Here is an 18171-nt window from a genome sequence, read left to right on the forward strand (position 1 = left end):
AGATAGATGTAATTATTTTGTACTATTAAATGAAAATAAGACAGTAAGAGTCAAAAGTATTTAACATGAATTTTAATACAGTAGGTGCATGGATGTAAAACACACAGTATTTTGCATAATTTATTAGTGCTTCTGATCTCTGTTTTCTGGCATACGGCACATATTCACAATCCCGCTCAGCAGCGCAACATGAAATGTATTTACAGACAACGAGAGCCACATGCAGTCAGAGATAATTGCATGATAGATGCGCTGCAGACCGACAAATGTGGACAAATACACCCAGCACACACAATTCACTTATTCATCTGTTCTATGGAAGTTACTGGAGAAGTTCCATGATTGTGGCTAGTGCAAAAAAACATTTTAAACTGATGACAGCAACTCATTTCTTTAAAAAAACAAACTCTCCTTTACATAGAACTGCTAACAAGCTGCTTCTCAGAATTAAGCTGTTGATCCTTCACACAAATGAACACAAATGTCCTCTGTCACAGCAAACTCCAATTTTCATCAATCACTTAGCAGAAGGTGCGGTGTGATTATAAGCACTTGCCTCGATGCAAAATTAGGAGAATGTCTGAAACGGCGGTGACACACAACAAAAACACGGCAGCATCTTTCAGAGAGCCGTCAGCTGTGACTGAGTGCTAAGAAAGGAGCTGCTCACGACGCGATATATATACATATATATATGTAAGGAATGAATTGTTTCTAAGATATAGATTTAATGGCTCACCCTGAGTGACCATGTGATACTTTATAATAAACTCTTATCAAAGTACTCAAATGCATGTATTTTGCTTAAGGGGATAAGTCCTATGATGATCTGTATTTTTCCTAATGTCAAAAAATCCCATGAAAAGACCAAAATAATCAAGAATAGTTTAATATCTTATTTGTCTGTGCCAAAGCGCTCCAGTGTTGTCCAAAAACTATTCAACAAAACAACCTCTGTGACCTCTAGTGACCGGGAGCAAAGGAGGAAGTCAGGTGTCGTAGTATAAAGAGCAAGAATGTGCGATTAGGGTTGGCTGGTCAAACAGTCACCAGACTTTCCTACAGGAGATCAGTGTTCATGTCCCACGTGAAACCACAAGTCAAGTCATTTTTCAACAAAATGTGGCATGTGGACGAATGTCACACAAGTGCTTTCATGTGATGCATGTCACATGAGATATGTTACGTTACCATGGTGACAAGAAGGGTTTTTTTTTTGCCTTAACCTACCCAGAAAGTTTTGGTGCCACTGCAACCGTTTTATAACGCAACCAAAGTGTTTAAAACTGCAACTGATCACGGTCACATGAGTAACTCTGTCATCCTTCGGTAGGTGTGCGGGTTTAGTAAACGGTCCTGTAGATTGTATGGATCGTATGGAGAACTTCTTTATTACAATGGACACTTGTTTGTGTTGAATCAGTCACATATACATCATCTTGCTGCCGTAAATACTCGCTGGAGCACCAAATGTGTATTAATCCACATCTGAAAATAGTTCCCAACAAATGCACCGTTTTATCATGTTTAAGTGACGTGTGCTGCATTTTGCTGTATCCTGACAATAATTTATTAATTATCAGTTCATTGGTTATGGTTTAGAAAAGGTCCCTTAAAATCCCTAAAAAAAAAAATCTAGCTATGAGTGCCACAATCACGTGTTAAGAAGTGGTCAACACTTAAGATTTGGATACAAAACTCTTGGTTATGGTTAGGAAAAGATTGCAGATGTTACTACTTTAAAAAAAGAAACCTTTGTGCAGCACAAATGTGACCAAGGTCAGCAGTGTCCCTAAAAAACGCGGCACAAACACCGAAACTATCGTTGTTTGTTGGAATCTCCCACCACTGTGCACACCAGCCGCAAGTGGACTTTTATGCTCTCTGAACTACGTCTGTTGCTCCGGGAGTCGAATAATGACGTGGATGCGTTTGCATTGTAGTTGGTGAAAAGCACCGAACGCCAGTGTCATTATATTGACACTGAGCTCTGCGTATTTCGACGTTCTGGGAGCGAGACTTGGCTGCCTTTGCTTTGCAGACATAACAAAAAGTAACATTCTTAGGACTCTGAAAAAGTTCCTTCAGTCCAAAATCGCTCCAGATTTACATCCCGAACAAATGTCGTTATGGCTGAAGGCAGCAGAGATGCTGAGGAAGTCGGGAAATACGGACAGACCGACTTACTAACTGTTGATTTGGTGGTTTTCATGGGATTTGTCGACGATAAGAAAATACATCATCACAGCAAAATCCTTTAATTTAATGTATTGATGGACGTCGTGGGTTGGTTTTCATTTTGATCATGATCAGGAGCAACAAGAGCCAAACGGCACCATTACTTTGAACAGACAGAAAAAAGGCACTCTGAAGTCCATTACCAGACACAATTTATCACGTTAACTGCAGGCTGCCGCTTCTCCCATGATTCTGTGCAACGGCGCAAAATGAAAATCAAACCCATTAATTTTTTAAACACAGACAAACTGAGAGTTCAGTGGGCTCCTCTCACCGCCGGCCCTCACACAGATCTGCCATTCAGCGACGGAGGTGCAGAGGGGCCTGCGAGCGACTGAACACAACACCGTCTTTCAGTTTGAAAATGGTCCCTGAAGCTTGAGCCAGCCGGACTGGACCCGAGGATTTAATAGTATTCTGTGTACGGATAGCTGTTTGTTTCTGCCTGAGCTCAGCCCAGCTAAACCCGGCAGCAGGAATATCGTGTACATCCTTCGTCTACTCCTTACAACCACAGAGTTATCTATTCAAAATAAGCCCTGTGGTAAGAGAGCATCTTTTTGCATAGGAAGGGTGTCAAGAAGCTACCATAAATCACATTATACGCATGAACATGGAGAAACTCATCAGTGACACCGACAGCTACTAATCAACAAAAATATATCGTCTACTGTTTCGAGTTAGTTCCCTCTTTCTTTTCTTTGGCCTTTTGCAAAGTTTTTGATCTTAAAAAATAACATACGGAAAACGTCGGATTCATTAAAATTGCTTTCTAAGGTGACGCATGTAAATGAACGCAAAGATGGAAGCGGCTCCCGCTAAAGCGAGCAGTATTCCCAGAGAAGACACAGAAGATTTGGGCTCGGGTTGTGAACCTGTGGGTCCGTTCATGTGATAAGGCAACTGCAAGACACAGATACAAAAGTCAAGTCAAGCCAGGTCGCTTTTATTTCTAAAGCCCGAAATCACAAATTTTATCACAAAATTGTCATGGGGCTTCACAATCTGTACAGCGAAAGACGCCCTCTGAACCTCGCTCTAACTCTTTAACAGGGAAAACAAACGGAAGAAAGAGCAGCTGAGGGACAGATCGCTCTCCCAGGACGGAGAGACGTGCAAAAGATATCATGTAAAAACGAGAATAAATACCAAAGCTGCTCTGGGGTTGATATTTCTGTAGAAATGCAACTGTTCTTATCTGTTTAAATCGCAAATGTTGACAGAGTGGAGTCACGCACTCGCTTTGTTTTGGATTACGTTCTGGTGTCAAACACAGTTTAAGGATTCATCCGTGAGAAGAGATGAATCAAATCAGCGGCTAACTTGATGTTATTGTTGGCCACTCTCCAAAGTTTGTGTTTTCAGACAAATTTCATCACAGTATTGCAGAAAAATCCTCTTGCACATATTTGAAACACTGACAAATGAGTAACATCGCTCACTATATCAAAGCAAATATGAAGCTGAAATATCAAGAGGTCAGAGGAGAGATTTAAAGGTCATAACTACACACTTCCTCTGTCTTTGAATAGTCTTGGCAGTATTAAAGTCTAAGAGGCAGAATATATATTTGCTCACAGTGTGGCAGCTGTGGACAAATAACAAGTGTTCAGTGGGCTCATTTCTTTATTTCCTTGAGGAAACGTTGATCAGAGGAACAGGATGGAGGATGCAGAGGAGCAGCTAAAGTGAAATTGAAAGTAACGCTGTACGTTTCAAACTCTGATCCTCAGCAGGACATATTTCACTGATATTACTGTACGTGATTTGTGAGGAATTCCCCGTTCAGTTTTATAGCAGAGGCGGGCCACCTCCTCTGAAATAAAGACCACCTCTACTAACATCATAAAAAATTATTAGACTTTTATGAAATAAACCATTAATCTTCAGAGAAAAAGACCAGAAGCGCTTTTTCAGGTGGTCAACAAAAGCCACATTATTAAGTGTGGCCACTGTGTCGCTTTTGAGGACTGAAAAAGAAGTTATTAATGTTTCTTTGGCTTCACGAGTTTTGACTTGTGTATGGTCGGGAAAAGCTCTGAGCATCCTGAAAGACAGTTCACGTCCTTTATTATCTCTTTTTGAGACTGAAAAACTCTGGGAGGCGCTACAGGATCACTTTGGTCTTTTATACCAAGAAAATTCAGCACTTTTTTAAAAAATTATGTGATGTGATTTAGACTTGGATGGTGTTTCATTACCACATTTCAGTGTCTAAATTTTCTTTATTTATTTTTTTTCAAAATACCATCACATAGGGATTTATACACTTTGTTGGACCTTCTCTCTTTAAAATTCCTTTAAAATAATGTGGAAAAATAAACTGGATCAATTTAATTTTTGCTAGTTCATATTTATGGTAACAGTACATAAAATTGATTTAAAATAATGTGAAAACTTAATTTTGATGAGGAATCAACTTAAAATGCGTGCTCATAAATATTCAATTAAACACCTAATTCATGAACACAAGTTTTTAAGTTCATTAATTCCTACTAAGGCTTTTATCTAAAGTTGTTATGACAATTTTTATGAACACACCTTTTAAGTTAATTACTCAAAAATAAAAATTAAGTTGTTCAAACGATTATTTTTTACATTATTTAAAAGGAATTTTAACATGTTAACTAAACTTACTACTACAAAGACGCATTTCGTTGCGCTCATCAGGTTTATTTATTAGCAATGTATAAAGTTTGTATAAAGTTTCTTTAACTTCATACATTGCTGTATTTTGTTGTTTCTTTGAGCTATCGATGCTTTTCAGTCTTTCTTTAATCGTCTCCCTGTTATCTCTTATCTCCAAACTCCTTTCTTTCAGTTTCGTTATGAAAAACACCGTCTGAGCAGCAACTTAAAGTTGAAATTTTCTACCATCGGCTGGTAAAAGCAGCAGCAGCAGCGCATATATTACAAATCAAGCAGCTAATTTTGTATTTGTTAAGGTCGAGTCACGGATATATTCTAGACCAGTTAGTCTGAAACGTGTCTTTAAACTGCTGCTTCACCTTTGCTAAGACGTGTATTTTTTTCTTACCTTTTTCTGAACACGCAGCTCCACGTCCTCTCCCGCCGTCCTGAACAGATCCACTGTAGCTCGATGTGTCAGATCCTCAAGCTTGATTCCGTTAATCTAAACAACCAACAAAAAACAAACACAATGAGCCGAAACAAGAGAGCGTTTTTTATTTTGGTATGAAAAATGACTCAAAACATTAAAGGATTAGAAAAATAGTTGCAAGTTTCCGTTCTAATTTCCACAATCATCTTAATCTGGGGATAAATCATCAGCGGTGGGAAATAAATAAGTACATCTACTCAAGTTCAGTACTTAATAAGTACAATTTTGATGTACATGTACTTTACTTAAGTATTTCCAATTAATGCTACTTTATACTTTGACTACATTTTGGAAGGAAATATTGTACTTTGTATTCCAACAACATTTATCTGAGAGCTTTAGTAACTGCAGATTCATATTATTAATATAAAATATAATTTAATAAATTGAGATACTACCATAAATTAATCTACCCAGTGGTATATGAAGCCATTAAAATTAGCCTCACTTCTACCAGCTGCAACATTTCAGTTCCTCCTCCACCACAATTTAATAGTGCACTTCTGCACAATAATATTACCAAAGGTTTTAGAGATAATACGCACGCACCATCAGAAGAATCACCCAATACCTGAACTTAATGAATACATTCGAAGTTAAAAAAGATGAAAAACTGAAGGTAATCTGACGGTCATACAAGAGAAATGGGAAGAGATAATTTGACAACAATGAAAAACAACAAGCTCTCCACTATGGAGAGAAATTGGGCAGATGAATGTCATTTATTATTTCTGTATTTTTGCCCAGAAGAAGTTTATTCATATCAATTTTAAAATATCTTGAATTTTACACTCTACACTCTTGATAAAAGTCAGTATTTATTACCGCCAGGATCTTGTCCCCCTCTTGCAGTCTTCCATCCAGTCCTGCTGCTCCATCTTCTTTAATTTTGGAAACGTATATGCCGCTGTCATTCATAACATACTGCTGATCCACACCTCCAACTATATTGAATCCCAAGCCTGAAAACAAAACAAACAAACAAACAAACAAACAAAAAAACAACAGCATGAGATACAGGTTTTACAGTGTTGTAAGTGTATTTCCCCTGTCAAATAATGTTTCCCCCTGTTAATGCCTCGTGCCTCCTTACAGTGGTTTCTTTTGGGTTTTTTTACTCTAACATTTAACAAAATTCGTGTTAGGTTGCTTGTTGTCCTCTTTCAATGTTTTTGAAAGAAATGAAGCCCATTTGCTCAGCTTTTAAGGGATCAAATAATATTAAATACGGTAAATATGTTTTAAAAAAGTTGAATTAATTAATATGTAAAATCTGTAAGTCATGAAAAAGAGGGAGAGCAGAGGAAAATAGATGAGGAATTTAAGGGGTTTAAGACTTTTAAAGATTTTTTTAATGCAACTCAGAATTCAATTTAAGGACCTATTAATACAGTAGCCAAAACTGAAGGTAAAAAAAACATAACATGAATTAATAACTTAAGATTAGGGGGAATTTCCCCTAAATATTTTATTTATTTAAACATAAAAACATAACTTTTTGGTGAAAAGATGCAAATGGTTTTTATTAACTACTATTATTTCTAAGGCAATGGTTATTTTGAGCTTTAATAATGCAAACAATTCATAAAAATTGTATTTCTCGTATCTTAGCATTTTTAAGACTTTTAAATGACTAATTTAAGACATTTTGATACTAATTAAGGCCTTTTTGTTTCAATGGCTTTTAAGACTTTAAGATCCTTGAAAAAAACTGTATTTATAAACACAATATTTAAAAGACAAATAAAATATATAATACTGATCTCAAAAAGAATTATGTTCGTGCTTTAAGTTAAAAAAAATAATTGCTAAAATAATTTAAACACACTTTGAAACCATAAACTTACAAGTGCTATAAGACTAAAAACATTAAAAAACTAAGAGTTTGGGTGAGATTAAAAAAGGAGAAAACACATTTTAATTATTTCACCTGTAACATTCAACACATCCAACTGTTTACCTGAGCAGAGGTTACAGCTCCAATCATAACAATTATCTCAGTGGATCAAAGTGCAAAGAGGAATCACACCAACACTGCAACCGGTGCTCTGACAAACACCAGGTCACAAAATGTTACATAACTAGTGTTACACAGACATTTTTCTCTAATGAAGCTGAATAAAGTTTCCTAACTGTCTTCAGCAGACAGACTGTTACCTGACAGGCCGAGCAGAGACGTTACTTTTAAAGATTTCAACAGCGCCAAAACACACACATAAATCATTATTTTGTAATTAAACTAACTTGTTAGAGCTCAAACTGACTCAATTTAACAATAAACTTGATTGTAATACTCGATAAAACATGTTTTGGTGCGGTTTTGTCTATTTTTTTGATGCGCTAATTAGCCGTTAGCTCCGGGGTCCACATTAGCCTGACAGCGTTGATTTTTGGTGCTACGTAGCTAGCTAGCAGCGTCACCGCTACATGCTAACGAGTCCCCCCCGGTGCTCACCTGCCGGTCCCCGCTTCAGTTTGATGTCCACCACGTTGGATGAGGAGTGCACAGAGCCGTTCATTTTGTCCGGACACCTGTGGGTTAAAATAAGAGTTGAGAGAAAAGGGGGACTAACTATTTATCTGAAGGTGAACTCATTGAGGAGTTTCGGTTTGCTTCCTCCGCCGCAGCCGCTGCTTTGTGGTCGTGCTGCCGCCTGACGGTCTGAGGGGGAACTGCGGGCCGACCTTTGAGCCACACAGCGGGGAGGAAAACCACAACATGTAAATACTACACAATCATGTCATGTACTTTTACTACTACAGTTAAATCCTCTGCTCCGCATGTTTCTAGATAACTTTGTGTCCACGTGCACGTGTTGCTTTGCACTTTACACTGTGAACTTTTCTTGTCAATATTTTGCACAATCCTGCACAAAAAAGTACAACTTCACTTCAAAACTTATTTTAACTTACTTACTACTTACAGTAGTTCGTTTTTAAATTTTAGATTATTTCTCTGACTTATGCTCTGCATTTATTATCATGCACAAAATCACCAAGAAAAAATCCTGGTATGTGTAAACCTACTTAGCAAAAAAATAGTTTCTTAAGATCTGTATAGTTATTATAGATAGATAGATAGATAGATATACTTTATTGATCTCAAAACTGAGAAATTGGGATGTAGCAGCACCATGCAGTAAGAACAGAGAATAAAGAGCACACATTATTAATAGAATAACACATTATTAATAGAATATTAATAATGACTGTATTATTGTCAATGGGAATTTTTTTGCATTATTAATATTGTTGTTATTGGTGGCATTATTATTATTATTATTAACTATTCTGTTATGCTGGTTTCACACATTATTGCACCATTGCCCTTTGCACTACCCTCATTCAAAGCCAAACCAAAGATTTTTATTTGCAATATAACTTATTTTGATCATAGTGGACTGATACTGCACATATTTTCTGTGTGTATACCTGTTCAGTTTATATAAATAAATAACTGCATGTCTTCAATATAATATTTACTTTTCTTTTTTCCCTTTCCCTTAATGCTACTTTTATAAACTTTATTCTAAATTGGTGCAATTTTGTTTTATGCTTTAAATATTTGTTTATAGTCTGTGTATAGGTTTATATGCTTTATACAGTATACACATAACTGTATATCTCCATTTTAAATATCTTTTTTTCATAATTTCAAGTTAAACTCACTTTAGTTTTTATATCAGTCTTTATTTAATTTTCTGTCTTTTTTTTCTTTAAGGCACTTTGAGCTACAATAACAAGAATTTTTTTTCTATTTCCCTTCAATAAGGTACCAGTACTAATGCATAAAAGAGCTCAAAAATAGAGCCTATTAGTCAGAAAGTGCTAAAGAAAATCTCCGAAAACCTCTAGACTTCCACAGAGAGGTGCAGGCCCCAAATGTTCTCAAATCCTAAAAACACCCCAAACTGGCCCCTGGCCTCCTGACATTTTTAAAAAGAGGCCCTCTGGAAAAGCAAGTTGAATATCTCTGCCATAAACCCTCAACAGTTTTGACCAAAAACGGATGAGCTTTTAAATCAGAATAAAAAAACAATTACTGAAAATAACATTGAATGATTGGTTGTAATTATTTTTTATTATTATTTAACGACTTGCCCCCTTTTTAAAAAATCTTTTTGGACCCGGTGCAACACTCCTGATTAATTCTCCAGAGGATCAGCTTTCTCCACATTGTGGTAAAACAAAGAAAGGAAACAGGGAAACTAGTATTTATTAAGTGCACAGGCAGGCAGCTCATGAAAAGAGTACATTATTCTGACTCAGACAGCATTATCAGTCATTATTTCTTTGTTGCCCTTTATTTATACGTGTATTATCTCAAAATATTGTACCACTGTTATCTTTGGCAACAAATAAGCGACCCCATCTCACTGCTTTGCGACATTTTACTTTAATTTGAGCCTCGCTTTTCTTTTTTTTAACCACTAGATTTGACTTCAACATGAAATCGATAACTCGTTACGCGACCTCCCGGTCTGAGCGCTCAGGAAGATTAATACTGAAGAAACGAGGAGCTCAAAGTCCGCACATAAATACATCTTAACAAACAGCATCATTATCCTACTGAGTGTTAACCAGTGAGTCCTGGAGGTGTTTTGGGGGAAAAGTTGATTTTCAGCATCACACTCTCATGCATTACAAAGGCTGATGGAGATCCTGATATAAAGGACAAAATAATCAACAAACACAAACTGTAAACAAAATACAGCATACTAATGGACAATATGTTCCACTTGGCCTACAATCGTGTCTTTAGGTATAAATTAATTTCTTTAAAACGCCTGTTTTAGATGCACTTTATCTCAGTCACTACTTTGATACTGTTACGTCATAAAATATAATGGATTGAGTGGCAAAAAAAGAAGAGAAATATCATCCAGAAAAAAAAGAAAAGCATTATAATGTGCAAACCTTAATCTGCCATCTGTTCTGTAATAAAAGCCGAAGTGCAAGGTGGGTAAAGATCGCACTTCTCTGACTATTGTGCCTCAAAAACTCGTCGCAGTATTTGAAATGGTTTCAAATACGATGGTAAAGTGTGACTCAGGCCTCTGGTACGGCGTGTGGTTTAGTAGCTCTGAGATTCAGATCATGCTCGGGGCTGCGCTGTGGAGGATGACGTCTCCGGTCACCCGCAGCAGGGTCACTTCCTCCAGTCCGCCGACTCTGTGCTCGTACTCCAGCAGGTGGACGCCGTCCACCGCCACTTTAAATGAGTCCTCCTCCACAAGGATCTTCAGCTGCAGGGAGAGGAACGGAAACTTTATGTACAATAAGGTAAGTTACAACACAGGGAGACCCAAAACTATTACTCATTTAACAGACACGTTTTTAAAGGGACAGTTCACCCCCAAATCCAAAATACATAATGTTCCTGCTACCTGTAGTACTATTAATCACTCTTGATTGTTTTCTTCTGGTTTGCAGAGTGTCGGAGATATCGGCCGTACAAATATCTGCCTTCTCTACGGCCAAATGGAACTAGATGCCACCTGGTTTCTGGTGCTCAAAGTGCCAAAAAGTACATTTGAGAAACTTAACAGTGATGTCTACTATTTAGAATCAATATGAGCCGATAAATCAATATTTTAGACAATACTGATTGATAGTAAGTGATATTAAATCTTTGGATTTTGGACTGTTTGGCCAACAAAACACTCAATTAAGCAATCAACAATCCAAACAGGCAATCTGAAGACAGACTGTGGCTCTGGGAAAATGTGACCAACATTTTTTTTTTAATCATCTGACACTTTATAGTCCAAAAAGATTGAGAGAATAATCGTCTGGTTAATCAATATGACAAGAATTGTTTGTTGCAGCCCTGAATGTTAATATGAGCTTACTGATTTCAAATGTCTGTGAAAAATCCCCAATATTTTTTTTTGTACACCATTAAAGCATTTATATGGGATTCAGATCTAGAAGACGAACACTCCTGTCGTGACGCGGCTCCTGGACATGTTTTGTGTCATTGTGACACAGATGAAATGTGTTAAACACGTCACAATGTTACCGTAAACAAACCATAGGGTCACTAGTAAACTGAAGTACTGTGCATTTTACTCCGGATGTTACAGGTGTTTTCATTTGTTCTGGCTGATTTGACCTCTTTTTATGCAGGTTCGTGTCATTTCAGAGTCGTAATTATGACCAGTGGTGTAGTGGCAGTTGATCAGGTCGTGTACTGTGAGGTAGATGAGTAGGTTACTGAGAATATATATATATATATATATATATATATATATATTCCAGCGGCTTTCTAGCTAATTGTATTTCAGCTACCCAGAGTTAACACTGAACTTGGGAAATCCTCTTTTAGCTCCTCTGCTCCAAACACATGAAGCATCTTACAAACCACTCACTTGTATCCGCTGGTCAGTTCAGATCACCAACGATGCTGTCACAGTCTGAAACTGTCTGAAAAGATTTTTAAAAATCTTTTATCTAAATTTAAATTTTAATAACCATAATATATTTTCACGACATTGTTTAATTGTTTTTAAATGGTTAAATTATTTGATTACTGTTGTTGTTGTGCACATATACTTTTGGTGTATTTTTCTTGATGTCACTGTAAATGAGCGATTTTAGAACGTATAAAGCTGCTGAACGCAAACTGTGCACATAAACGAGCTGAAGAGACCTGTTCATGTTGACGTCATATTTCGACAACGTTAGGATGCCCACAAATACACGCCCGGCTTGTAAATAGCCGTATTGGTTATTTGCACCCTGGGTGTAAATAGCATTGTTGGCCGCGGACACCTGGGTGCAAATAGCATCTGATGTCATTCAAACCTGGTATGTACACGTACACATGTACGCACGCACGTACACACGCACGCACGCACACATGCACGCACGCACACATGCACGCATGCACGCACGCACGCACACAGAGCAAAGGTCCAATCAAGTAAAAAAGTGAAAATGCCAGGGTGTAACACTGAAATTAAACTAAACTATAAATAAATTATGGACGTTGCTCAGTTTTCAAATCTCAACAACAGATCCATGTCTTTAACAACTTTTCTGCCTTTTCATGTGCAGCTTTGCCACAATTTGTATCAATTTTTACTGCATTTAGTGGTCTCTTTTCATTGGCATTAGCAGTTTTATGTTATTATTTTGTCATTAAACTTATTTAACAGCGATGAGACATGTAAACCTTTCACAGCATACAGTTTGTATATGTATATATATATATATATATATATATATATATATATATATATATATATTTTTTTTACCCACAATTTTCTTTTGTATTTTTGTTTTCAAGTTTTCTTTTTTTAAACTTTAAATATTTACATACTAGTGCTAATTGTTTACTATTACTGTATTTAAATATGTTATTTATATCTTTATGTAGTTGTGCTGCTACTTATTTCTACTTGCAATAATTCTCTATTTTTGGCATTAGAGAAACTGTAATGAACCACAATTTCCCCTCGGGGAACAATAAAGTATTTCTGATGATCATTCTGATGAAGACTGCTTAATTCGAACACGATGGTCTAGCCACGTATTAATAAACGATTTCTAAATACTATCAGAGTGTCTATGCTCGTCGGTCTGCGTACTTATACCACAGACTTCTGTACTGATTAAGCAGAACTGCGTTTTTTTATTCTCATGTGATGACTAACCTTTTAAAGCACACAATTGTTTTTTCTGTAACACTTTACCTCGAAACGGCGTCCCTGAACAAACGGAAAGCCTCCTTCCCGCTCCTCTGGCCCCCAACATCCACCCAGGTTGGAGTTTCTGACAATTGTCTGCTCATGAAATCGAGGATTAAAGTGAAACACGACATCTGGACCTTTAACAAAGTCAACCTGGAACCTGCAAGAAAAATGAAATGGAGGTTAAGTGCTGCTGACAACTAATCTTTCTCCAACTGTTCAATTAACGAAATGACAACATGTTCTGGTGGATTATGATGGGTGCTGAGTTATCACGTCCCTCAAACAGAAAGCATCACTGACAGCAGATTTAGAGGATAAAGGCTGTTCATACCTGTCTGCACCGGGGACGGGCTCCGCATCTATCGTGATTAAAAGTCGTGGCAAAATCCCAGCATGAAGCGGGAGATCAAACGGCACCATCTGTAAGAAATATCTAGATTTTAAAATCACATTTACTGTGCTCTTTTTTAGAAATTAAGTGAAAAGAAAAATGCTTAAGGAGTAATTGTTTGAGAGAGTTTGACTGTTTATTAAGCAGAAATACACAAATTGCAACAGTGTTTCTCCTGTTTTTAAAATCCCCCGGAGCAGAAGTAGAATTGCTCACATTTTATTACTAATATTCTGGACTTGGTGAATTTTAACATAGTGCTTATCATAAAACAGCGAGGGGATTTTTTAGTTAAACATTATTCAAAATGCTGACCCTGCCCACATTCCTAATGCAACACCCCAATGAGTCACCATCTCCTCCTTTTAGCTCAGCACTCTTACGCAATTCACAATGACTCCACAAGACAAAGTCAAAGAGTAAACTAAAATCCACATTTTTACTTAAAACAAGACTTCAACTGTAAAAACTGATACCTTTGAAGTGCGACCATGTACAAAAGTGACAAGGTGATAAGGAAATAGTGATGAGCATACAAACTTTTGGCAAACTGTGATCTTATCAGAGAATATAACAGTGTCTTTAATACATTAAACATGAGTACATGTGTACAGTAAACATAAGCTGTGTAATTTTAAATCATATTGCACTTCATTAAATCAATACATTCCCCAGGCAGATTGAACTTAAATCCCTAATAAACCCAATACTGTGCATATCGTCTTTGCCACATCTTCATGCAGCCTAATCAAACCACTTGTTGATTCTGGAAGTGATGTCCTTGTCCGAATGAAAAGTTGAGTTCATTGCTTTCAATTATATGGTGGATTATATCTGGGCTGAAAGACAAAAATACATTTTCTGATGACTACTTTTGAATATTTGTTGATTCTGCTTTATGTTTTGCTTTACAAGAGAGCAGAGCCCAAGACGCAGAGAAAATAATCCAAATACAGCCCTCGGTGAAAATGTACCGTCCTGCAGTAAAACCCAACAAGGCTGGAAACAAACTTTACTTTTCCACCAGCACCAGTGTTAGACAGACACCACACCAGTTACATTAAATATATTCTGGAAGAAACCCTTCACTCACGTACAATTAAATATCTAAAAGATAGCAGGTGACCTTCAATACTGAGTGACAGTGAAGATCGGAGATATTCAATTTGCTTAGTTTGGGGTCACTTTTGCAAAATGACGGGAGGCCAGAGGCCATTCACAGCAGCCCCATACATGTCTCTGGGATTTTTGGACATTTCTAGGATTTTAGGACATTTCCAAGACTTCAGGATGCCTGGGATTTCAGGAAGTTTTTAGGATTTCAGGACATTTCTAGATTTTTAGGACATTAAGGTTTTCCTCCATTGGCACTTTTTTAAAAAAATAAAAAGCTTAACCTGTATGCTGTTGTATACACTCCAGGAACTTAAGTATACTAAAAGTACAAAAACAAGTCTCAGTATGAGTCAATTTATTTTTATTGTGAAATACTAAATAATTGGTGGGCCACCCAATACCCTTTCAGGGGCCAGATTTGGCCCACGGGCTGTAAGTTGAGTATCACTGGTGTAGATGCACACTAGGCTGGTAGTAATTCCCCACCCTGAATCCCCAAAATTGCCACCATAAGTGATAAACACCAGAGCAGAAAGGAAATGCAGCAAGCAAGCAATATAATGTAATTTGTGAACAGCGTTAGTACTCACCAGCATGCCTCCTGGAGCTGCAGGTCCACCAAATGGACCCATAGGCCCGGGGCCAGGACCAAAAGGGCCAGGGGCAGGAGGGAAGCCTCCACCTCCAGGTGGTCCCCATGACCCAGGGGGTATTGGGGGAAAGCCTCCAGCAGGGTATGCAGGGAAAGCGCCAGGGCCAGCTGGAGGGGGAAATGCACCTGGACCACCTGGTCCGTACATCCCATTCCCTCCTGGCTGACCTCCTGGGTAAGGCACGTTTGGATAAGGCCCAGGGGGAGCTCCAGGCCCAGAGGGAAATGGTCCAGTTGGGTAAGACACAGGGCCTCCAGGTAGTTGCCCTGGAGCTCCTTCAGGTGGGTACTGCCCAGGGTACTGCCCCGGGAACTGCCCAGGGGCTCCAGGACTGGAGGGGAACTGCCCTGGTGCTCCTGGTGCAGGGTATTGTCCGGGAATCCCAGGACCAGGGGGGAACCCACCAGGTGCTGAAGGAGGTGCCGGGTATTGTCCTGGTGCTCCAGGACCAGAGGGGAATGGGAACTGCCCTGGCGCTCCTGGGCCAGATGATCCACCAGCAAAGTCAACCGGAGCGGAGGGCTGAGTGGGAGCTCCCGGGGCTGAACCTGGCCATCCTGGGTTTGCAGGAAGTGGAGGGTTACCTGCAGGGGCTGACGGGTTTGTGTTCCCCATTTTCTTTGCCTGACTTGGACTGTCATCTCCTAAAGCATCTGCAAGCTAGAGCAGAACGGCAAAGCAAGGCAAATTCATTTATACAACACATTTCATACCCAAAGGAAACCCAAAGTGCTTTCCAGATGAATCAAGTCAAAGTTCACTGTAGACAAATCACAAAGCATGCCCCAAAGATGCTATGCAAATAGTAATTTCAATTCAATTTCAACTTGAATTTGAGCTATAAAATCAAATATCCCAAATCATAATCAGCCTCAGAGGACTTTACAGCATATGACATCCCTCTGTCCTTAGACCCTCACAGCAGGTAACGAACAATTCCTCCCAAAAAACATTTAACAGAAAAAAATGGCAGAAACCTCAGGAAGAGCAATTGAGGAGGGAGGGACTGACTTGCAAGATACGTCAAGTGTACAGAACAGATCAGCATGATAAAATTACAGTAATCCATGTTACAAAAATAAATAGAAAGCGAGAGAGGGAGAGGTGTACAGCAACAAGAATAATAACAGTAATTACTATAACAATAATTATAGAAATATTAGTAATTATAGTGGTGCATAAGTCACACCTTAAAACAGCAGCAAGCAACATTAGAAGAAATCAAAAAATATAGAGGTGAGTTATAATACGTACAAAAATTACAAGCGTTAGATTTGACACATACAAAAAGTGAAACAATAATAGGTGGAATTAGCAAAATATGCCAAAAACACAAAGAGTGAGAGAACACAGAGGCAGAAATGTGCAACATACAGAACATACAAGTACTGTATATAAGTTGCATAACTGTGGGTTAGTATTTAGGGGCTGGGTGTCGACTACACTGACATAGTAAAAAGAGTAAGTAAAAAAGGACATAAATAGAAAGTAAGAAAAGAAAGGAAAAGTGACTGTATAACAAAACATGTTCACCCACTAAAAATGTGTAGTCTTTTGTACTCACCGAGAAATCTGACATGATCTGAAATAAACACGAAACAGGACAACTTGGATTAGTGTTTTTAGGAAGTTGTAACTGATTATAAGAAGCTGTCAAACAGTGAAGGCTTGTCACACAGAGGCTCTGAGTAATAGCAGAGTAAATGTTTCCATCTCCGACTGGTGATACACAAAATCCATTTGGGCAGAGTCGAAACAGCTTGACTAAAATTAAATATCATTACGACATGCTATACAAACGCTACGTTGACTTTAGCAGCACATTAACGGGGATCTAGTCGTTAAGATATCTTGTTAACTGGTGTTTCATAGTTGGCTACCGACCTAGCTAACAGCTGCTAACTGTTAGTTCACGTTCAGTTAGCTCGTTTGTTTATTTTAGCTCCTCGGTGTCAGGAGATAATAAGTGGTAAAAAACTGATATTTAATGTTACCTCGCCGGAAGATGAGCTCCTCTCAGATGATATGTGGGTAACGGCGATGAATTATCCAGCCGTGGAAGCCAGTTAGCCTGCTAAATTAGCCTGCTGAGGCATAAAACTACAAGCTAACGCTGCTCCCACAACTACAACTCTCGACGAGGAGGGACGCGCTTCGGTGATGACGTATTCCGAAGGTAGGGCGCGCTCCGGAGCTCGCGCGCGCACACGCACACGCCCTGATGAACTCAAAGTTATGTAAAAGTTGATGAAATAAGAGGTTTACTCCCATGTTACAATAATGTGAAAGTCAAAAATTAAAAACAAAAGTGACCTTTGCACCCAGTTCAACTAACCATTTATCAACTGAAAATTATATTGTTTTGTATGGATTATTAAACCTAAAATCACATTTCGATCTGCAAGGTGACATCTCTGTTTAAAATCTAAACAGGACTAACTTGTCATGTGGCCATTGGGCAATCGGGAAATCAGCTGAGGAAGAACCCCATTTTAAGTGATGAAGTGCATTAACAAATACATTAAAAACATTCAACGAGCAAACAAATAATGGTTAAAAAATAAATAAAATCGTACAAAACAGCAAACAATAACAGCAATGTAAATAGCTAAAAATAAAAAGTACATGATAACAAACAAGCTATGGTGTAGAAGTATAATTAAAAACATTTACACTCACTTAAAGCAAGATCTGAAATAGGGCATATGAATAGCTGTATATTACATAAAGTAGAAATAATAAGTATGTTAGGAGTGAGAAAAGTATAAAATAAAAATGTGTGCAATGTGTTTCCATTTTCACATCAGTATGTATAATATTTAAAAATATAAAATATGGATAAAGTGTGTAAAAAATATTCTATATTACATTGCAATGTTCACAACTAGTATGCAAAAGATGAGAAATATTTTTAAAAAGTGCATTATGCTACATTGTATGACACACTGTATACAT

At 37.8% G+C, this 18171-nt stretch overlaps 2 protein-coding genes across 2 annotated transcripts; both read right to left on the minus strand.

Moving 5' to 3' along the window:
* Positions 1 to 57: 57 nt before the first annotated feature.
* synj2bp (synaptojanin 2 binding protein) lies at positions 58 to 8028 on the minus strand. The gene is made up of 4 exons (XM_042500119.2): positions 7815 to 8028; positions 6185 to 6321; positions 5276 to 5371; positions 58 to 3141 (listed from the first exon to the last, which is right to left on the minus strand). Exons 1-4 carry the CDS (start codon positions 7876 to 7878, stop codon positions 2998 to 3000), a joined length of 441 nt encoding a protein of 146 aa, XP_042356053.2. The 5' UTR covers positions 7879 to 8028; the 3' UTR covers positions 58 to 2997.
* A 1529-nt stretch (positions 8029 to 9557) lies between these two features.
* Positions 9558 to 17386, minus strand: lgals3a (lectin, galactoside binding soluble 3a). Its single transcript, XM_042501285.2, has 6 exons — positions 17211 to 17386; positions 16781 to 16798; positions 15154 to 15876; positions 13388 to 13476; positions 13057 to 13213; positions 9558 to 10605 (listed from the first exon to the last, which is right to left on the minus strand). The coding sequence occupies exons 2-6, from the start codon at positions 16793 to 16795 to the stop codon at positions 10450 to 10452; spliced, it is 1140 nt and encodes a 379-aa protein (XP_042357219.1). The 5' UTR covers positions 16796 to 16798; positions 17211 to 17386; the 3' UTR covers positions 9558 to 10449.
* Positions 17387 to 18171: the final 785 nt, after the last annotated feature.

This window comes from Plectropomus leopardus, chromosome 14, assembly GCF_026936395.1.
Source record: "Plectropomus leopardus strain MGB_pleo_1.0 chromosome 14, ASM2693639v1, whole genome shotgun sequence".
Lineage (NCBI taxonomy): Eukaryota > Metazoa > Chordata > Actinopteri > Perciformes > Serranidae > Plectropomus > Plectropomus leopardus.

Excerpts from the sequence above, each read along its gene's own strand:
- synj2bp (XM_042500119.2), bottom strand. The coding sequence starts at position 7,878 with ATGAACGGCTCTGTGCACTCCTCATCCAACGTGGTGGACATCAAACTG. Across the intron at positions 5,372-6,184 it reads AGGGGGACAAGATCCTGGCG|ATTAACGGAATCAAGCTTGA; the intron begins GTAATAAATACT and ends TTGGTTGTTTAG. Across the intron at positions 3,142-5,275 it reads AGCTGCGTGTTCAGAAAAAG|TTGCCTTATCACATGAACGG; the intron begins GTAAGAAAAAAA and ends TGTGTCTTGCAG.
- lgals3a (XM_042501285.2), bottom strand. Across the intron at positions 13,477-15,153 it reads CAGCTCCAGGAGGCATGCTG|ATGGTGCCGTTTGATCTCCC; the intron begins GTGAGTACTAAC and ends TATTTCTTACAG. Across the intron at positions 13,214-13,387 it reads CCCGTCCCCGGTGCAGACAG|GTTCCAGGTTGACTTTGTTA; the intron begins GTATGAACAGCC and ends TTTTTCTTGCAG.